Here is a 23,863-nt window from a genome sequence, read left to right as displayed (position 1 = left end):
GCGTATACCGCGCACCCACGATTTTGCCCTGATTTTCAGGGCAAAATAGTGCGCGGTATACGCCGATAAATACGGTACACGGTTTTCAGCCAACGAACACGAACGTATTGACGTAATAGACGTACTTCGTGTTTTTTTCAGCTCTTTAGCGCCACCCTTTGGGCAACTTCTGGTATTGTTGTGTGATCTTTAGCATTGGTTCCGAGCATGCGTGTTTGGACTTCAGTCTGATGGATCGGATTTGTTGCCGCAACACACGGTCGGATTGTCCGCAAAAACAGGTCTGTCGGAGGTTTGTAGTCCAAAAGTCTGATCCTGTGTACGGGTATTTATTGATCCTGCAAGGAAATGGAGCCAATCAGATAATGTCTCCGGCCTCTTCCTCCTGGACTTGGCCCTATTCCAACAGTCCAGCTGAGGAGGATTAACAGAGTCATAGGGGGTATATAGGAGATGTATAGATATATTGATCAGGAGATCTGGGTAGGTGTATATAGGAGATGTATAGATATATTGATCAGGAGATCTGGGTGGGTGTATATAGGAGATGTATAGATATATTGATCAGATCTGGGTAGGTGTATATAGGAGATGTATAGATATATTGATCAGATCTGGGTAGGTGTATATAGGAGATGTATAGATATATTGATCAGTAGATCTGGGTGGGTGTATATAGGGGGTTTATAGGAGATTTATAGATATATTGATCAGTAGATCTGGGTAGGTGTATATAGGAGATGTATAGATATATTGATAAGTAGATCTGGATGGGTGTATAGGGAGTATATAAGGGTATATAGGAGATGTATAAATATATTGATCAGGAGATCTGGATGGGTGTATATAGGAGATTTATAGATATATTGATCAGGAGATCTGAGTGGGTGTATATAGGGGGTGTATAGGAGATGTATAGATATATTGATCAGTAGATCTGGGTGGATGTGTAGGTGTATATAGGAGATGTATAGATATATTGATCAGTAGATCTGGGTGGGTGTATATAGGGGGTATATAGGAAATTTATAGATATATTGATCAGGAGATCTGAGTGGGTGTATATAGGAGATTTATAGATATATTGATCAGTAGATCTGGATGGGTGTATAGGAGTATATAGGGGGTGTATAGGAGATGTATAGATATATTGATCAGGAGATCTGGGTAGGTGTATATAGGAGATGTATAGATATATTGATCAGATCTGGGTAGGTGTATATAGGAGATGTATAGATATATTGATCAGATCTGGGTAGGTGTATATAGGAGATGTATAGATATATTGATCAGGAGATCTGGGTAGGTGTATATAGGAGATGTATAGATATATTGATCAGGAGATCTGGGTAGGTGTATATAAGAGATGTATAGATATATTGATCAGGAGATCTGGGTAGGTGTATATAGGAGATGTATAGATATATTGGGGTAGATTCAGGTAGCTTTTACGGCGGCGTATCTCCAGATATGCCGCCGTAATTTCAAATCTGCGCCGGCGTATCGTTACGCCGATTCTCAAAGGCAGATACGCTAATAAAATAGGCTTCCTCCGCCGACATAACTTGAATGCGGCGGCGTAGAATTGTGTGCAATATTACGTTGGTCGCTAGGGGCGCCTCCGTTGTTTTCGGCGTAGAATATGCAAATTACCTAGATACGCCGATTCACAAGCGTGCGTACGGCCGGCGCAATTTATTTACGTAGTTTATGTTAGGCTTTTTCGGCGTAAGGTTGTTCCTGCTATTAGGAGGCGCAGCGTTCCCACTTCGAAATTTGAATTTTTTACGTCGTTTGCGTAAGTCGTTCGCCAATAGGGCTGGACGTAATTTACCCTCACGTCGATACCAATATGTCGTTGCGGCGTACTTGGGAGCAGTGCACACTGGGATATGTACACGGACGGCGCATGCGCCGTTCGTAAAAAAACACGTCAATCGCGTCAGGTCATCACATATTAGCATAAAACACGCCCCCCTTCCACATTTGAATTAGGCGGGCTTACGCCGGCCCCATTTACGCTACGCCGCCGCAACTTACGGAGCAAGTGCTTTGTGAATACTGCACTTGATCCTGTAAGTTACGCAGGCGTAGCGTAAATACGATACGCTGCGCCGCCGTAAGAAGAAGCGCAGGTACATGAATCTACCCAATTGATCAGGAGATCTGGGTGGGTGTATATAGCGGGTGTATAGGAGATGTATAGATATATTGATCAGGAGATCTGGGTAGGCAGGTGCAGAATGAAGTAACCCCCGGGAGAGATGTCGGCCGCTGGAGCGGTGTAGAAGGATGGCTGCGGGGGCTTTGATCTGAGGTGAAGTGTTACATAGTGAGCTAGTATGTTATGCATACTAGCTCATTATGCCTTTGTCTTGCAGGTGGTGTTTTTTTTTTTTTTTTGAAAAGTGGGTTTACAACCACTTTAATATATATTGTCATTTTTCTATACTGAGTATTATAATCCAAATACATATGGTTATGCAATTGTATTTGTATTATAATTCTATGCATAGTACTATATTGGCTACATATTATTATTATTAGTGGCCCGGATTCAAGAAGCAATTGCCCCTGCGTAACCATAGGTTACACAGCGCAATTGCTTACTTGCCCCGGCGTTACGAATGCTCCTGATTCAGGAACATCGTAACGCCGACTGCAGCCTAAAATCTGCGTGGCATAAGGCTCTTATGCCGCGCATATCTTAGGCTGCATTCTTGCGATGGCCGCTAGGTGGCGTTCCCGTTGTGCTCAGTGTATAGTATGCAAATTGCATACTAATGCCGATTCACAACGTTGCGCGAGCCCTGCGTACGCAATTTACGTAGTTTGCGTACGTCGGGTTTCGCGTAAGGTTGCACATCCTAATAGCACGCGCAGCCAATGCTAAAGGATACCCGTTGTTCCCGCGTCGCGATATTTGAAATCTACGTCGTTTGCGTAAGTGATTCGTGAATGGCGCTGGACGCCATTCACGTTCACTTTGAAGCAAATGACGCCCTTGCGACGTCATTTGCCGCAATGCACGTCGGGAAAGTTTCCCGACGGAGCATGCGCTCTACGCTCGGCGCGGGAGCGCGCCTAATTTAAATGATTCCTGCCCCCTACAGGATCATTTACATTAGGCGCCCTTACGCAGGGCAAGTTTACACAGCGCACCTGCAATTTACGGAGCTACTGCTCCGTGAATCGCGGGGTAGCGCAGTAAATTTGCGGGGGCGCAGGGCAAAAACGCTGCCCTGCGCCTCCGTAAATAAGGGGCAAATCTACCTGAATCCGGGCCATTGTTTTTTCCCCAGAACATGTTACATTTCTCCTGGCGAGGTTGGCGCCGTCCCGCATTGCGACGAGCAGTGTGAGTCCGGCGCTGTGGTAGGAACGGGTTAAACGTTCGCCGTGGACAAAAGACAAGAAATAGTTTGTTGGTGAAGACACTTCCTCCCCGCTGACAGCTGCCGCTGGAGATCCGTCTCCAGGATCTTCTATAATTATCCGGAACAGGCCGGGGCCTCACATTGTTCTCTGCCTGTGAATGGACGAGTCTGTCCCACCGTACATCCTCTGTACACCGCCAGATCCCCCATCCCCCCCATCACCGGGGACCGTACATCCTCTGTACACCGCCAGATCCCCCATCCCCCCCATCACCGGGGACCGTACATCCTCTGTACACCGCCAGATCCCCCATCCCCCCCATCACCGGGGACCGTACATCCTCTGTACACCGCCAGATCCCCCATCACCGGGGACCGTACATCCTCTGTACACCGCCAGATCCCCCATCACGGGGACCGTACATCCTCTGTACACCGCCAGATCCCCCCATCACCCCATCACCGGGGACCGTACATCCTCTGTACACCGCCAGATCCCCCATCACCGGGGACCGTACATCCTCTGTACACCGCCAGATCCCCCATCCCCCCATCACCGGGGACCGTACATCCTCTGTACACCGCCAGATCCCCCATCCCCCCCATCACCGGGGACTGTACATCCTCTGTACACCGCCAGATCCCCCATCCCCCCCATCACCGGGGACCGTACATCCTCTGTACACCGCCAGATCCCCCATCCCCCCATCACCCGGGACCGTACATCCTCTGTACACCGCCAGATCCCCCATCCCCCCATCACCCGGGACCGTACATCCTCTGTACACCGCCAGATCCCCCATCCCCCCATCACTGGGGACCGTACATCCTCTGTACACCGCCAGATCCCCCATCCCCCCCATCACCGGGGACCGTACATCCTCTGTACACCGCCAGATCCCCCATCCCCCCCATCACCGGGGACCGTACATCCTCTGTACACCGCCAGATCCCCCATCCCCCCCCATCACCGGGGACCGTACATCCTCTGTACACCGCCAGATCCCCCATCCCCCCCCATCACCGGGGACCGTACATCCTCTGTACACCGCCAGATCCCCCATCCCCCCATCACCGGGGACCGTACATCCTCTGTACACCGCCAGATCCCCCATCCCCCCCATCACCGGGGACCGTACATCCTCTGTACACCGCCAGATCTCCCATCCCCCCCATCACCGGGGACAGTACATCCTCTGTACACCGCCAGATCCCCCATCCCCCCCATCACCGGGGACCGTACATCCTCTGTACACCGCCAGATCCCCCATCCCCCCATCACCGGGGACCGTACATCCTATGTACACCACCAGATCCCCCATCCCCCCATCACCGGGGACCGTACATCCTCTGTACACCGCCAGATCCCCCATCCCCCCATCACCGGGGACCGTACATCCTCTGTACACCGCCAGATCCCCCATCCCCCCCATCACCGGGGACCGTACATCCTCTGTACACTGCCAGATCCCCCATCCCCCCCCATCACCGGGGACCGTACATCCTCTGTACACCGCCAGATCCCCCATCCCCCCCATCACCGGGGACCGTACATCCTCTGTACACCGCCAGATCCCCCATCCCCCCCATCACCGGGGACCGTACATCCTCTGTACACCACCAGATCCCCCATCACCGGGGATCGTACATCCTCTGTACACCGCCAGATCCCCCCATCACCGGGGACCGTACATCCTCTGTACACCGCCAGATCCCCCATCACCGGGGACCGTACATCCTCTGTACACCGCCAGATCCCCCATCCCCCCCATCACCGGGGACCGTACATCCTCTGTACACCACCAGATCCCCCATCACCGGGGATCGTACATCCTCTGTACACCGCCAGATCCCCCCATCACCGGGGACCGTACATCCTCTGTACACCGCCAGATCCCCCATCCCCCCCATCACCGGGGACCGTACATCCTCTGTACACCGCCAGATCCCCCATCCCCCCCATCACCGGGGACCATACATCCTCTGTACACCGCCAGATCCCCCATCACCGGGGACCGTACATCCTCTGTACACCGCCAGATCCCCCATCCCCCCCCATCACCGGGGACCGTACATCCTCTGTACACCGCCAGATCCCCCATCACCCCCATCACCGGGGACCGTACATCCTCTGTACACCGCCAGATCCCCCATCCCCCCATCACCGGGGACCGTACATCCTCTGTACACCGCCAGATCCCCCATCCCCCCCATCACCGGGGACCGTACATCCTCTGTACACCGCCAGATCCCCCATCCCCCCATCACCGGGGACCGTACATCCTCTGTACACCACCAGATCCCCCATCCCCCCCATCACCGGGGACCGTACATCCTCTGTACACCGCCAGATCTCCCATCCCCCCCATCACCGGGGACCGTACATCCTCTGTACACCGCCAGATCCCCCATCACCGGGGACCGTACATCCTCTGTACACCGCCAGATCCCCCCCATCACCGGGGACCGTACATCCTCTGTATACCGCCAGATCCCCCATCACCGGGGACCGTACATCCTCTGTACACCGCCAGATCCCCCATCCCCCCATCACCGGGGACCGTACATCCTCTGTACACCGCCAGATCCCCCATCCCCCCCATCACCGGGGACCGTACATCCTCTGTACACCGCCAGATCCCCCATCCCCCCCATCACCGGGGACCGTACATCCTCTGTACACCGCCAGATCCCCCATCCCCCCATCACCGGGGACCGTACATCCTCTGTACACCGCCAGATCCCCCATCCCCCCCATCACCGGGGACCGTACATCCTCTGTACACCGCCAGATCCCCCATCCCCCCCATCACCGGGGACCGTACATCCTCTGTACACCGCCAGATCCCCCATCCCCCCCATCACCGGGGACCGTACATCCTCTGTACACCGCCAGATCCCCCATCCCCCCATCACCGGGGACCGTACATCCTCTGTACACCGCCAGATCCCCCATCCCCCCATCACCGGGGACCGTACATCCTCTGTACACCGCCAGATCCCCCATCCCCCCATCACCGGGGACCGTACATCCTCTGTACACCGCCAGATCCCCCATCACCCCCATCACCGGGGACCGTACATCCTCTGTACACCGCCAGATCCCCCATCCCCCCATCACCGGGGACCGTACATCCTCTGTACACCGCCAGATCCCCCATCCCCCCCATCACCGGGGACCGTACATCCTCTGTACACCGCCAGATCCCCCATCCCCCCCCATCACCGGGGACCGTACATCCTCTGTACACCGCCAGATCCCCCATCCCCCCATCACCGGGGACCGTACATCCTCTGTACACCGCCAGATCCCCCATCCCCCCCATCACCGGGGACCGTACATCCTCTGTACACCACCAGATCCCCCATCACCGGGGATCGTACATCCTCTGTACACCGCCAGATCCCCCCATCACCGGGGACCGTACATCCTCTGTACACCGCCAGATCCCCCCATCACCGGGGACCGTACATCCTCTGTACACCGCCAGATCCCCCCATCACCGGGGACCGTACATCCTCTGTACACCGCCAGATCCCCCATCTCCCCATCACCGGGGACCGTACATCCTCTGTACACCGCCAGATCCCCCATCCCCCCATCACCGGGGACTGTACATCCTCTGTACACCGCCAGATCCCCCATCCCCCCCATCACCGGGGACCGTACATCCTCTGTACACAACATGCATGTATATAGCTCTGACATATACCGCAGTGCTGTACAGAGATCACTGAGCCAATCACATCAGTGGCCCGGATTCAGCTAGATTTGCGCATTTATTACGGAGGCGCAGAGCAACGTTTTTGCCCTGCGCCCCCGCAATTTTTTTTTGCGCTGCCCTCGATTCACGGAGCAGAAGCTCCGTAAATTGCGCGGGCGCGCTGGCAAAATGCCCGGCGCAAGCGCGCGCAATTTAAATGATCCCGTAGGGGGCGGGAATCATTTAAATTAGGCGCGTTCCCGCGCCGAGCGTAGGGCGCATGCTCCGTCGGGAGACTTTCCCGACGTGCATTGCGGCAAATGACGTCGCAAGGACGTCATTTGCTTCAAAGTGAACGTGTACGGCGTCCAGCGCCATTCACGAATCACTTACGCAAAGTACGTAAAATTCAAATTTCGCGACGCGGGAACGACGGGTATACGTAACATGGGCTGCCCCTGCTATTAGAAGGAGCAGCCTTACGCAAAAAACGACGTACGGAAACAACGTAAATTGCGTACGCAGGGCTCGCGCAACGTTGTGAATCGGCGTTAGTATGCAATTTGCATACTCTACGCTGACCACAACGGGAACGCCACCTAGCGGCCACTGCAAGAATGCAGCCTAAGATATGCGGGCATAAGAGCCTTATGCCGCGCATATCTTAGGCTGCAGTCGGCGTAACAAGGTTCCTGAATCAGGAGCATTCGTTACGCCGGCGCAACTAAGCAATTGCGCTGTGTAACTATGGTTACGCAGGCGCAATTGCTTCTTGAATCCAGCCCAGTGTCTATACCAGAGGAGCTTACACTCTAATGTCCCCTCCCCCCACAGTCACACACTATTATTATTATTATACTACATCTCTATAGCTCTGACATAGACTGTGGCGTTGTACAGAGAACACATGGAGAGACGTGTGGTAGCGGCGCCCTCTGGCGGAAGGAGATATACGTTGCACAGCGCTGTGTGTATTGGAGATAGAGGCGGGCGGGCGCCCTCTGGTGGAGGGAATGGGCGTTGCAGGGTGAGGGGCCCCCGGGCGCTGAGTCAGAGCTGGTTGTACAGGAATGAGAGAGGGGCGGGGCGACCCGTCCCTGCCCCGCCCCTCCCAACCCCGCCCCTCACCGGAGAGACACACCGACCGAGGAGAGGAGGAGAGGAGGAGGGGAGCGGAGAGGTCGGTGATCGGGGCGGATCTGTGAGGGGAGAGGAACCGGGACAGGTGAGAGAGAGAGGAGTACTACTCCCTCCACTCAACTACTACTACACCCACCATCTACCCAACTACTATCTACTCCACTGCTACTACACCCACCCAACTACTACTACACCTACTCCACTACCATCTACACTACTACTCCCATCATCTACTACTACCCACACCATCTACTCAACTACTACTACACCTACTATCTACTCCACTGCTACTACACCCACCCAACTACTACTACACCTACTCCACTACTACTACACCCACCATCTACCCAACTACTCCCCCCCCACTATCTATTCTACTACTCCCACTATATACTCCACTACTACTACTCCTTCCATTACTACTACACCTACTATCTACTCCACTACTACCATCTACCCAACTACTACTACCCCCACTACTACTACTCCCACCATCTACTCCTTACACTACTACTACCCCCCCCCCCCACTATCTACTCCACTACTCCTCACCAATATCTACTTCACTACTACTCCCACCATCTACCCAACTCCCCCCCCACTATCTACTCTACTACTCCCCCCCCCAATATCTATTCCACCACTACTTCTATTACTCCCACCAACTACCCCCACTATCTACTCCACTACTACTACTCCCTCATCTACTCCACTACTACTTCCCCCACCATCCCTCAACTACTCTACTACTACTACTATGCCTCCATAAACCTAACTATCCCACCACTACTACTCCACCATGCCTCTCATCACCCCTCTACTCCACGTCTCCACCTCTAACTAGCTGACCATAAAGGTAACCACCCTACACCGCCCTCTAACTATACCCCACTAGACCCATCTACTACCCCACCATACCCTTCACTACATCTACACCACCATACCCTCCACTAGCAATCTTCTAGCCCACTATACTCCCAACTACCCCTTCATATTTTCAGCTACCCCCTCTAACCCCAACTCTCCCTCCACCATCCTCCATATTCTCAACTACCCCTCCATACCCCTAACTATGCCAACTACCCCTCCATACCCCTAACTATTCCAACTGCCCCTCCCATACCCCTAACTACCCCTCCCATACCCCTAACTACCCCTCCCATACCCCTAACTACCCCTCCCATACCCCTAACTACCCCTCCCATACCCCTAACTACCCCTCCCATACCCCTAACTACCCCTCCATACCCCTAACTATTCCAACTACCCTTCCATACCCCTAACTATTCCAACTACCCCTCCATACCCCTAACTATTCCAACTACCCCTCCTTACCCCTAACTACCCCCTCCATACCCCTAACTATCCCAACTGCCCCTCCATACCCCTAACTATTCCAACTACCCCTCCTTACCCCTAACTATTCCAACTACCCCTCCTTACCCCTAACTATCCCTACTACCCCTCCATACCCCTAACTATTCCAACTACCCCTCCTTACCCCTAACTATTCCAACTACCCCTCCATACCCCTAACTATTCCAACTACCCCTCCTTACCCCTAACTATTCCAACTACCCCTCCTTACCCCTAACTATTCCAACTACCCCTCCATACCCCTAACTATTCCTACTACCCCTCCATACCCCTAACTACCCCCTCCATACCCCTAACTATCCCAACTGCCCCTCCATACCCCTAACTATCCCAACTGCCCCTCCATACCCCTAACTATCCCAACTGCCCCTCCATACCCCTAACTATTCCAACTACCCCATCCATACCCCTAACTATCCCTCCATACCCCTAACTATTCCAACTACCCCTAACTATTCCAACTACCCCTCCATACCCCTAACTATTCCAACTACCCCTCCATACCCCTAACTATTCCAACTACCCCTCCATCCCCCTAACTATTCCAACTACCCCTCCATCCCCCTAACTATTCCAACTACCCCTCCATCCCCCTAACTATTCCAACTACCCCTCCATCCCCCTAACTATTGCAACTGCCCCTCCATCCCCCTAACTATTCCAACTACCCCTCCATACCCCTAACTATTCCAACTACCCCTCCATCCCCCTAACTATTCCAACTACCCCTCCATCCCCCTAACTATTCCAACTACCCCTCCATCCCCCTAACTATTCCAACTACCCCTCCATCCCCCTAACTATTCCAACTGCCCCTCCATCCCCCTAACTATTCCAACTGCCCCTCCATCCCCCTAACTATTCCAACTACCCCTCCATACCCCTAACTATTCCAACTACCCCTCCATCCCCCTAACTATCCCATCATACCCCTAACTATCCCAACTACCCCTCCATACCCCTAACTATTCCAACTACCCCTCCATCCCCCTAACTATTCCAACTACCCCCTCCATCCCCCTAACTATTCCAACTACCCCTCCATCCCCCTAACTATTCCAACTGCCCCTCCATCCCCCTAACTATTCCAACTGCCCCTCCATCCCCCTAACTATTCCAACTACCCCTCCATCCCCCTAACTATCCCAACTACCCCACCATACCCCTAACTATCCCACCATACCCCTAACTACCCCATCATACCCCTAACTATCCCAACTACCCCTCCTTACCCCTAACTATTCCAACTACCCCTCCTTACCCCTAACTATTCCAACTACCCCTCCTTACCCCTAACTATTCCAACTACCCCTCCTTACCCCTAACTATTCCAACTACCCCTCCTTACCCCTAACTATTTCAACTGCCCCTCCTTACCCCTAACTATTCCAACTGCCCCTCCATACCCCTAACTATTCCTACTACCCCTCCATACCCCTAACTATTCCACCTGCCCCTCCATACCCCTAACTATTCCAACTGCCCCTCCATACCCCTAACTATTCCAACTGCCCCTCCATACCCCTAACTATTCCAACTGCCCCTCCATACCCCTAACTATTCCAACTACCCCTCCATACCCCTAACTATTCCAACTGCCCCTCCATACCCCTAACTATTCCAACTGCCCCTCCATACCCCTAACTATTCCAACTGCCCCTCCATACCCCTAACTATCCCAACTACCCCTCCATACCCCTAACTATTCCAACTACCCCTCCTTAACCCTAACTATTCCTACTACCCCTCCATGCCCCTAACTATGCCAACTACCCCTCCATGCCCCTAACTATGCCAACTACCCCTCCATGCCCCTAACTATGCCAACTACCCCTCCATCCCCCTAACTATTCCAACTACCCCTCCATCCCCCTAACTATTCCAACTACCCCTCCATCCCCCTAACTATTCCAACTACCCCTCCATCCCCCTAACTATTCCAACTGCCCCTCCTTACCCCTAACTATTCCAACTGCCCCTCCTTACCCCTAACTATTCCAACTACCCCTCCATACCCCTAACTATCCCAACTACCCCTCCATCCCCCTAACTATTCCAACTACCCCTCCATACTCCTAACTATTCCAATTACCCCACAATGCCTGCCTCTGTATAACTTCCCCATTAACCCCTTCCTTCCTTGTACCCCTCCACTACCTCTGTATATACCCCCCTCCCTTTCCTATATGCCCCTCTCTGAGGTCCCTTCCCTGTACTTCCTGTGTATGACGGTGTCAGTACTGAGGACTGTCTGTACCGATCAGGGTGAAGCCTGCCTCGGAATTTCTCTGTTAGAGAATGAAAGTGAATGTGATTGGCTGTTGAGCAGGACTGACAGTTCTCACTTCACATTCCTCTGAGCAGTCAGTCGTCCTCCTGTAGGCCTGGAATCCGCTGGTGGGTTCAGTGACCCCCGGGACAATGTGTTGTAACTCTGGTGACCCCGTCTATCTCTTGGTGTCACACCCTACACGCCCTTCCACGCCTCCTCCTCACCCTCTGGCCAAATGTCCTGACATGTGTCTGCAGGGACGGGTCTGGTCTTGTCTGCCGAGCGCTTCCTGCCATCCCTGCCGCCGCTGCTTCTTAACTGTGTGTGACCCCAGAGGTGACAAAAACATCTGCTGGGACCATAAAACCATAGATCAGCGTGGCATGCTGGCGTCACTGCGACGGCACAGACTTGCCAATCCCTGTACTTATCAATAGGTCACTCTGTGCCATCCAGGTCTCATGATCAATACTGATCCTGTACCTACACACCAATATATAATCAATAAGGTCACACTGTGCCATCCAGGTCTAATGATCAATACTGATCCTGTACCTACACACCGATATATAATCAATAAGGTCACTGTGCCATCCAGGTCTAATGATCAATACTGATCCTGTACCTACACACCAATATATAATCAATAAGGTCACTCTGTGCCATCCAGGTCTGATGATCAATACTGATCCTGTACCTACACGCCAATATATAATCAATAAGGTCACTCTGTGCCATCCAGGTCTAATGATCAATACTGATTCTGTACCTACACACCAATATATAATCAATAAGGTCACTCTGTGCCATCCAGGTCTGATGATCAATACTGATCCTGTACCTACACGCCAATATATAATCAATAAGGTCACTCTGTGCCATCCAGGTCTAATGATCAATACTGATCCTGTACCTACACACCAATATATAATCAATAAGGTCACTCTGCGCCATCCAGGTCTAATGATCAATACTGATCCTGTACCTACACACCAATATATAATCAATAAGGTCACTCTGTGCCATCCAGGTCTAATGATCAATATTGATCCTGTACCCCAATATATTATCAATAAGGTCACTCTGCGCCATCCAGGTCTAATGATCAATACTGATCCTGTACCTACACACCAATATATTATCAATAATCCTTCTCTACCTGCCCACCCAGATCTATCTATCCATAAATCATCTATGCATACCTACCTACACAGATCTACTAATCAATAGATCAATACCCCTTCTGTACCTACCCACCCAGATCTATCAATAGATCAATAATCCTACCTGCCTATCCAGACCTGTTGATCAGTGTACTAGTACCCCCTATACCTGCAAACCTAGATCTATCAATCAATACGTTTCCTATACCAGCCACCCAAATCTACTAATCAATACCCCTTCTCTACCTGCCCACCCAGATCAATCCATAAATCATCTATACATACCTACCTACTCAGATCTACTAATCAATATCCCTTCTGTACCTGCCCACCCAGCACCTCGATCTGTAGCACCCACTTAAATCTATCAATCATTAGATCAATATACCAACCACTGAGATCTGCTAATCAATACACCTTATTTACCACCCACCCAGATCTATCAATCAATACACCTCCTATACATGTACATACAGACCGATCAATACATCCCCAGACCATCAATATGTCAATACACCTCCTATGCCAGATCAATCAATCTATCAATACTCCTTGTATAAAACCTTCTCAGATCTACCAATTAGGGTATCAATATATTAATACTCCTCTACCTTCCAACCGATATGTACCCATCAATATATCAATACATTCCCAATACCGGCACATCCAGATCTATCAATACACTTCCTATACTGCACCGATCAATATATCCTTATACCCACCAATATAAATCTACTGATATCCGTGTACCACCTGAACCCACCTACCCACCAGATCTACCAACCAACTACCCTGTCTAGATCCACCTACCCACCCAGATCTACCAACCAATGTATGAGTACCCCACCTACCCACCCAGATCTACCAACCAACTACCCCACCTGAACCCACCTACCCACCCAGATCTACCAACCAATGTATGACTACCCCACCTGGATCCACCTACCCACCCAGATCTACCAACCAATGTATGAGTACTCCAGCTACCCACCCAGATCTACCAACCAATGTATTAGTACCCCACCTGAACCCACCTACCCACCCAGATCTACCAACCAACTACCCCGTCTAGATCCACCTACCCACCCAGATCTACCAACCAATGTATTATGAACCCACCCACTTACCCAGATCTACCAACCAATGTATGAGTACCCCACCTGGATCCACCTACCCACCCAGATCTACCAACCTGCCTAGACCCACCTACTTACCCAGATTTACCAACCAATGTATGACTACCCTACCTAAACCCACCTACCCATCCAGATCTACCAACCAATATATGAATGACCCACCTACTTACCTAGATCTACCAACCAATGTATGACTACCCCACCTAGACCCACCTACCCACCCAGATCTACCAACCAATGTATGAGTACCCCACCTGGATCCACCTACCCACCCAGATCTACCAACCAATGTATGAATACCCCACCTAGACCCACCTACCGACCAAGATCTACCAACCAATGTATGAATACTCCACCTAGACCCACCTACCCACCAAGATCTACCAACCAATGTATGAGTACCCTACCTAGATCCTCCTACCCATCCAGATCTACCAACCAATGTATGAATACTCCACCTAAACCCACCGACTTACCCAGATCTACCAACCAATGTATGAATACTCCACCTAGACCCACCTACCCACCCAGATCTACCAACCAATGTATAAGTACCCCACCTGAACCCACCTACCCACCCAGATCTACCAACCAACTACCCCGTCTAGATCCACCTACCCACCCAGATCTACCAACCAATGTATTATGAACCCACCCACTTACCCAGATCTACCAACCAATGTATGAGTACCCCACCTGGATCCACCTACCCACCCAGATCTACCAACCTGCCTAGACCCACCTACTTACCCAGATTTACCAACCAATGTATGACTACCCTACCTAAACCCACCTACCCATCCAGATCTACCAACCAATATATGAATGACCCACCTACTTACCTAGATCTACCAACCAATGTATGACTACCCCACCTAGACCCACCTACCCACCCAGATCTACCAACCAATGTATGAATACTCCACCTAGACTCACCTACCCACCAAGATCTACCAACCAATGTATGAGTACCCCACCTGGATCCACCTACCCACCCAGATCTACCAACCAATGTATGAATACCCCACCTAGACCCACCTACCGACCAAGATCTACCAACCAATGTATGAATACTCCACCTAGACCCACCTACCCACCAAGATCTACCAACCAATGTATGAGTACCCTACCTAGATCCTCCTACCCACCCAGATCTACCAACCAATGTATGAATACTCCACCTAGACTCACCTACCCACCAAGATCTACCAACCAATGTATGAGTACCCCACCTGGATCCACCTACCCACCCAGATCTACCAACCAATGTATGAATACCCCACCTAGACCCACCTACCGACCAAGATCTACCAACCAATGTATGAATACTCCACCTAGACCCACCTACCCACCAAGATCTACCAACCAATGTATGAGTACCCTACCTAGATCCTCCTACCCATCCAGATCTACCAACCAATGTATGAATACTCCACCTAAACCCACCGACTTACCCAGATCTACCAACCAATGTATGAATGCCTGGCCTAGGCCAACTAACCACCTAGATCTACCAACCAACGTATGAATACTTGGCCTAAGCCCACCTAGATCTACCAACCAACGTATGAATACCTGGCCTAAGCCCACCTAGATCTACCAACCAATGTATGAATGCCTGGCCTAAGCCTACCTAGATCTACCAACCAATGTATGAATACTTGGCCTAAGCCCACCTAGATCTACCAACCAATGTATGAATACTTGGTCTAAGCCCACCTACCCACCTAGATCTACCAACCAATGTATGAATACTTGGCCTAAGCCCACCTAGATCTACCAACCAACGTATGAATACCTGGCCTAAGCCCACCTAGATCTACCAACCAACGTATGAATACTTGGCCTAAGCCCACCTAGATCTACCAACCAACGTATGAATACCTGGCCTAAGCCCACCTAGATCTACCAACCAATGTATGAATACCTGGCCTAAGCCCACCTAGATCTACCAACCAATGTATGAATACCTGGCCTAAGCCCACCTAGATCTACCAACCAATGTATAAATATTCCACCTAGACTCACCTGCCCACCCAGAACTACGAAGTATAAATACTTTGCCAAGGCCCACCTACTTACCCAGATGTACCTACCAATAAGTGAATACCCCACCTAGATCCACCCACCTTTATCAATTTACATCTCCCATACCTGCAGAATCAGATCTATAGATCATGTAAAATATTAATAAACCCCTCCCATGAGGAAGCAGTGAGGGGCAGAACAATACCAGAATTTTATGTGTTTTTATGCCCTCCGTGTTCTTATATCGCGATCAGTGTTGGTCATGTGACTGATGCCTGTATTTTATATTCCCCTTTCCCAGGTCAGTCTGTATGCCGCCACCCACTGGACCCCATAATGTAGGCTTAGGACGCCGGCCCTACCTTCCCGTGATGCTCCATCCGCCAATGGCCTGTCACCATCTGCAGAGATGACGGCTAGTGATCTGCGGGGGCGTGCCTTCTACTGCCGAGAATGGGTCTTACAGAGGCTTCAGCACTGTCTGGAGGGGCTGGGGGGAGCGCAGGCCCCCGGTATCATAATCACAGGGGCCCCTGGCGCAGGGAAGACGGCCTTGTCTACCGAGATCCTCTGGCCGTCTTCGGAGGCAGGGAAGAACTCTCGCCTTGGCCCCCGTGTCCTGGCACACCACTTCTGTCAGGCGCACACGCATTCCAGCTTGGACCCGCTGCACTTTATACACAGCCTGGCGCGCCAACTGCGCCACAGCCCGCTCATCAAAGGCTACCGGGGAGAGGCCGACGCCGATGCGTGTAAGGGTGATCTGACCGAGCTATTCAAAAGGTGAGGAAATGGTGCTCCCACCCCCGAGGTTCTCTAGTATATCTGTTGTAGGCTTTGTATCCCCACCTTCATCTGATCTGTCTATGTCTCTGTTAGCTTCGGACTGTGTGGCCCCAAAGGTTTTTTTTTAAGTAATCTACAATTTGTACAAAGTTTGGCCTCCACCTTTTTAGAATCTGTAGTCTCTCTGCTGGTACCTGTGGGTATGAAGTGTATTTGTTGTAGACTTTTTGGCCTTGTACTGTAGGGTTGGTAGTGTATCTTCTACTAACCGACTATATGGCCCCCTGAAATCTGTAAATTGTGTGGCAACGCCCCTGAGGGTCAGTAACCGCTATTATGTTGTGCACTTGCTATCTGTAGGGGGTATGATCCCATCCCAAAGACATGTAGTGTTTCTTATTTCTGTACACCCCACCCCTGAGAATCTGTATCTGTAAATTGTGTGGCAACGCCCCTGAGGGTCAGTAATGAAATCTCTATATTGTTGTGTATCTGCGGGCTGTATGATCTTACCCCTTAGAAATGCAGTGCAGCTTATTTCTGTAACTCCACCCCTGATCTGTAGTGTGCCTGTAAATTGTGTGGCACCTCCCCTGAGGGTCTATCTGTAGGCTGTATGATCCCATCCCAAACACATGCAGTGTATCTTATTTCTGTACCCCCCACCCCTGAGAATCTGTATCTGTAAATTGTGTGGCAACGCCCCTGAGGGTCAGTAACCACTATAATGTTGTGCACTTGCCATCTGTAGGGGGTATGATCCCATCCCAAAGACATGTAGTGTTTCTTATTTCTGTGACCCCCTCCACCCCTGAGAATCTGTATCTGTAAATTGTGTGGCAACGCCCCTGAGGGTCAGTAACCGCTATAATGTTGTGCACTTGCTATCTGTAGGGTGTATGATCCCATCCCAAGGACATGCAGTGTATCTTATTTCTGTGACCCCCCCCACCCCTGAGAATCTGTAAATTGTGTGGCAACGCCCCTGAGGGTCAGTAACCGCTATAATGTTGTGCACTTGCTATCTGTAGGGTGTATGATCCCATCCCAAGGACATGCAGTGTATCTTATTTCTGTGACCCCCCCCCCCCCACCCCTGAGAATCTCTAAATTGTGTGGCAACGCTCCTGAGGGTCAGTAACCGCTATAATGTTGTGCACTTGCTATCTGTAGGGTGTATGATCACATCCCAAAGACATGCAGTGTATCTTATTTCTGTAAATCCTTTGTCCCATCCCTGAGGATCTGTAGTCTACCTGTGAATAGTGTGGCACCTCCCCTGAGGGTCTATACTGAATTCTCTATAATGGTGTATATCGGCAGGTTGTATGATCCCACCACACAGATGTAGTGTATCTTGATTCTGTAACTCTTTGGCCCCACCCCTGAGGATCTGTAGTGTACCTGTGATCTGTAAATTGTGTGGCACCGTTTCTGAGGGTCAGTAATGAAGCCTCTATAATGTGTGTCTGCTGACTGTATAATCTCACCCCATGGTGACCTATCAGTGCTCATCAATCAGTGTGTGCCACCTATCAGTGCTCATCAATCGGTGCCAGCCATCAGTGTGTGCCACCTATCAGTGCTCATCAATCGGTGCCAGCCATCAGTGTGTGCCACCTATTAGTGCTGCATAATCAGTGCCACCTATCAATGCTCATCAATCGGTGCCAGCCATCAGTGTGTGCCACCTATCAGTGCTCATCAATCAGTGCCAGCCATCAGTGTGTGCCACCTATCAGTGCCCATCCATCAGTGCCACTGCCAACCATCAGTCCCGACTCCCAACCATCAGTCAGTGCCATCTTTTAGTGGCAGCCATCAGTGTGTCACTGTCACATGACATTAAAAATAAATATCGGTATTCGGTATCGGCGAGTACTTGGGGAAAAAAAGTATCGGTACTTGTCTTGTACCCGGTCTTACAAAAGTGGTATCGGGACAACCCTAGTCGTGTTCTCGGGTGACTGATGTGGAGACTCGTTCAGGAGAACCTCTGAGGTGATGTTTTGTAGCCGGATGTCCTTGCTGACACGTTTTGCTTCATGAAATGCAGGTGGCAGATCTTCCTGACGGAGGGCCTCATAATGGCTGGACGAGTCTCCGGACGTAATTTCTTGTGCCAGGTGGTGTTCAGTTCCTGGCATTATATATTGTTTCCGAGACGCCTCTGGGTATTGGTTTTGTTTTTGCTGCAAGTTGTTCCTTTTGTGACCCGTCTTGTTGCAGGGTGACCTTACTTACTTGTGTTGCCTTAGAGGAGCCGTCTTCCCTGAAGAGATACTGACGTAGAGTCTACATTTCCTGACACGTGGCCTCTCATAGGTGTTTCCTTCCATTGCAGGCTGCTCTTCCTTTATGTATTGCTTAGTGATCATTTAGCTGCATGAGAACTCCTTGCTGGATGGAGCTCAATTTACTGACATATTTCCTCATTGTAGGATAGTCCTCCATTTAGTGATGTGGCTTCCTTACTGGTTGGTTGATAGGTGTCCTCGTGGTGGGTGGCTTCTTAATTTACAGAGGTGTCATTGTTGCAGGCTGATCCTCCATTTATTGACATGGCTCTTTTGTAGGCTGGGTGATGGGTCTCCTCGTAGGTGGGTTCTTCATTTTACTGACCTGTCTTCATTGCAGGCCGGTCCTCCATTTATTGACATGGCTTATTTTCAAGCTGGGTAATAGGTGTCCTCATAGTAGGTCCTCTATTGACATGGCTCTTTTGTAGGCTGGGTGATGGGTGCCCTCATGGTGGGCGGGTCCTCTATTGACATGGCTCTTTTGTAGGCTGGGTGATAGGTGTCCTCATGGTGGGTCCTCTATTGACATGGCTCTTTTGCAGGCTGGGTGATGGGTGCCCTCATGGTGGGCGGGTCCTCTATTGACATGGCTCTTTTGTGGGCTGGGTGATAGGTGTCCTCATGGGCGGGTCCTCTATTAACATGGCTCTTTTGTGGGATGGGTGATAGGTGTCCTCATGGTAGGTCCTCTATTGACATGGCTCTTTTGTGGGCTGGGTGATAGGTGTCCTCGTGGTGGGCGGGTCCTCTATTAACATGGCTCTTTTGTGGGCTGGGTGATAGGTGCCCTCATGGTGGGCGGGTCCTCTATTGACATGGCTCTTTTGTAGGCTGGGTGATAGGTGCCCTCATGGTGGGCGGGTCCTCTATTGACATGGCTCTTTTGTGGGCTGGGTGATGGGTGCCCTCATGGTGGGCGGGTCCTCTATTGACATGGCTCTTTTGTGGGCTGGGTGATAGGTGCCCTCATGGTGGGCGGGTCCTCTATTGACATGGCTCTTTTGTGGGCTGGGTGATAGGTGCCCTCATGGTGGGCGGGTCCTCTATTGACATGTCTCTTTTGTAGGCTGGGTGATAGGTGCCCTCATGGTGGGCGGGTCCTCTATTGACATGGCTCTTTTGTGGGCTGGGTGATAGGTGCCCTTATAATGGGCAGGTCCTCTATTGACATGGATCATTTGTGGGCTGGGTGATGGGTGCCCTCATAATGGGCAGGTCCTCTATTGACATGGCTCTTTTGTAGGCTGGGTGATAGGTGCCCTCATGGTGGGCGGGTCCTCTATTGACATGGCTCTTTTGTGGGCTGGGTGATAGGTGCCCTTATAATGGGCAGGTCCTCTATTGACATGGATCATTTGTAGGCTGGGTGATAGGTGCCCTCATGGTAGGTCCTCTATTGACATGGCTCTTTTGTGGGCTGGGTGATAGGTGTCCTCATGGTGGGTCCTCTATTGACATGGCTCTTTTGCAGGCTGGGTGATAGGTGTCCTCATGGTGGGCGGGTCCTCTATTGACATGGCTCTTTTGTAGGCTGGGTGATAGGTGCCCTCATGGTGGGTGGGTCCTCTATTGACATGGCTCTTTTGTAGGCTGGGTGATAGGTGTCCTCATGGTAGGTCCTCTATTGACATGGCTCTTTTGTAGGCTGGGTGATAGGTGCCCTCATGGTGGGTGGGTCCTCTATTGACATGGATCATTTGTAGGCTGAGTGATAGGTGCCCTCATGGTAGGTCCTCTATTGACATGGCTCTTTTGTGGGCTGGGTGATAGGTGTCCTCATGGTGGGTCCTCTATTGACATGGCTCTTTTGTGGGCTGGGTGATAGGTGCCCTCATGGTGGGTCCTCTATTGACATGGCTCTTTTGTAGGCTGGGTGATAGGTGCCCTCATGGTGGGTCCTCTATTGACATGGCTCTTTTGCAGGCTGGGTGATAGGTGCCCTCATGGTGGGTCCTCTATTGACATGGCTCTTTTGCAGGCTGGGTGATAGGTGCCCTCATGGTGGGTCCTCTATTGACATGGCTCTTTTGCAGGCTGGGTGATAGGTGCCCTCATGGTGGGCGGGTCCTCTATTGACATGGCTCTTTTGCAGGCTGGGTGATAGGTGCCCTCATGGTGGGCGGGTCCTCTATTGACATGGCTCTTTTGCAGGCTGGGTGATGGGTGCCCTCATGGTGGGCGGGTCCTCTATTGACATGGCTCTTTTGTAGGATGGGTGATAGGTGCCCGCATGGTTGGTCCTCTATTGGCATGGCTCTTTTGTAGGCTGGGTGATAGGTGTCCTCATGGTAGGTCCTCTATTGACATGGCTCTTTTGCAGGCTGGGTGATGGGTCTCCTCCTAGGTGGGTTCTTCATTTATTGACCTATCTTCATTGCAGGCTGGTTCCTAATTTATTGACATGGCTCTTTTGTGGGCTGGGTCATAGGTGTCCTCATGGTGGGCGGGTCCTCTATTGACATGGCTCTTTTGTAGGCTGGGTGATAGGTGCCCTCATGGTGGGTGGGTCCTCTATTGACATGGCTCTTTTGTGGGCTGGGTGATAGGTGCCCTCATGGTGGGCGGGTCCTCTATTGACATGGCTCTTTTGTGGGCTGGGTGATAGGTGCCCTTATAATGGGCAGGTCCTCTATTGACATGGATCATTTGTAGGCTGGGTGATAGGTGCCCTCATGGTGGGTGGGTCCTCTATTGACATGGCTCTTTTGTGGGCTGGGTGATAGGTGCCCTCATGGTGGGCGGGTCCTCTATTGACATGGCTCTTTTGTGGGCTGGGTGATAGGTGCCCTTATAATGGGCAGGTCCTCTATTGACATGGATCATTTGTAGGCTGGGTGATAGGTGCCCTCATGGTAGGTCCTCTATTGACATGGCTCTTTTGTGGGCTGGGTGATAGGTGTCCTCATGGTGGGTCCTCTATTGACATGGCTCTTTTGCAGGCTGGGTGATAGGTGCCCTCATGGTGGGTCCTCTATTGACATGGCTCTTTTGTAGGCTGGGTGATAGGTGCCCTCATGGTGGGTCCTCTATTGACATGGCTCTTTTGCAGGCTGGTTGATAGGTGCCCTCATGGTGGGTCCTCTATTGACATGGCTCTTTTGCAGGCTGGGTGATAGGTGCCCTCATGGTGGGCGGGTCCTCTATTGACATGGCTCTTTTGCAGGCTGGGTGATAGGTGCCCTCATGGTGGGCGGGTCCTCTATTGACATGGCTCTTTTGTAGGATGGGTGATAGGTGCCCGCATGGTAGGTCCTCTATTGGCATGGCTCTTTTGTAGGCTGGGTGATAGGTGTCCTCATGGTAGGTCCTCTATTGACATGGCTCTTTTGCAGGCTGGGTGATGGGTCTCCTCCTAGGTGGGTTCTTCATTTATTGACCTATCTTCATTGCAGGCTGGTTCCTAATTTATTGACATGGCTCTTTTGTGGGCTGGGTCATAGGTGTCCTCATGGTGGGCGGGTCCTCTATTGACATGGCTCTTTTGTAGGCTGGGTGATAGGTGCCCTCATGGTGGGCGGGTCCTCTATTGACATGGCTCTTTTGTGGGCTGGGTGATAGGTGCCCTCATGGTGGGTGGGTCCTCTATTGACATGGCTCTTTTGCAGGCTGGGTGATAGGTGTCCTCATGGTGGGCGGGTCCTCTATTGACATGGCTCTTTTGTAGGCTGGGTGATAGGTGCCCTCATGGTGGGTGGGTCCTCTATTGACATGGCTCTTTTGTAGGCTGGGTGATAGGTGTCCTCATGGTAGGTCCTCTATTGACATGGCTCTTTTGGAGGCTGGGTGCTAGGTGTCCTCATGGTGGGCGGGTCCTCTATTGACATGGCTCTTTTGTAGGCTGGGTGATGGGTCTTCTCGTAGGTGGGTTCTTCATTTACTGACCTGTCTTCATTGCAGGCCGGTCCTCCATTTATTGACATGGCTTATTTTCAAGCTGGGTGATAGGTGTCCTCATGGTGGGTCCTCTATTGACATGGCTGTTTTGTAGGTTGGTTGATAGGTGTCCTCATGGTGGGCTGGTCTATTTACTGACGTGTTCTCATTGCAGGCTGGTTGATAGGCGTTCTCGTGGTGGGCTGGTCTATTTACTGACATGTGCTCTCATTGCAGGCTGGTCCTCTTGCCCCTGGCAGAGCTTCCTCCTCCTTCCCAGAACCTCTTGCTGCTGGTGGATTCGGTGGATGAGACGTGCTGCTGTTGTCGTTCAGATGGATTTGGGGCGGAGTCCAGCTGTACCATCGCGGAATTGCTGGCCAATCACCATGAGCTGTTCCCGCCATGGCTGCTGCTGGTGTGTACGGCGCGGAGGCAAAACAAGACCGTCACCAGGATGTTTACAGGTGAGCGCGGGGGAAATGTATCCCTGATGTATGCAAATCTCCCCAGACCTGACACGTAGTTCTAATGGACACTCCCCCCAGACACGTAGTTCTAATGGACACTCCCCCCAGACACGTAGTTCGAATAGACACTCCCCCCAGACACGTAGTTCGAATAGACACTCCCCCCAGACACGTAGTTCGAATAGACACTCCCCCCAGACACGTAGTTCTAATAGACACTCCCCCTAGACACGTAGT

General features: G+C 51.5%; 1 protein-coding gene across 1 annotated transcript in view; it reads left to right on the top strand.

Annotated features, from left to right (window-relative positions):
* Window positions 1-8,217: 8,217 nt before the first annotated feature.
* The window catches only part of LOC120921597 (ankyrin repeat domain-containing protein 50-like), a 48,685-nt gene continuing 33,039 nt past the window's right edge, over window positions 8,218-23,863 (top strand). Inside the window, exons 1-3 of the mRNA XM_040334103.1 lie at window positions 8,218-8,306; window positions 16,499-16,980; window positions 23,394-23,623. Coding sequence (XP_040190037.1) covers window positions 16,607-16,980; window positions 23,394-23,623 — 604 coding nt within the window. The 5' untranslated portion in view covers window positions 8,218-8,306; window positions 16,499-16,606. The remainder of the gene's footprint in view (window positions 8,307-16,498; window positions 16,981-23,393; window positions 23,624-23,863) is intronic.

The sequence above is a fragment of the Rana temporaria genome, assembly GCF_905171775.1.
Source record: "Rana temporaria chromosome 2 unlocalized genomic scaffold, aRanTem1.1 chr2h, whole genome shotgun sequence".
Classification (NCBI taxonomy): domain Eukaryota; kingdom Metazoa; phylum Chordata; class Amphibia; order Anura; family Ranidae; genus Rana; species Rana temporaria.
Note: the sequence above shows the minus strand (reverse complement) of the source record. Positions and strands in the feature narration are given on the sequence as shown.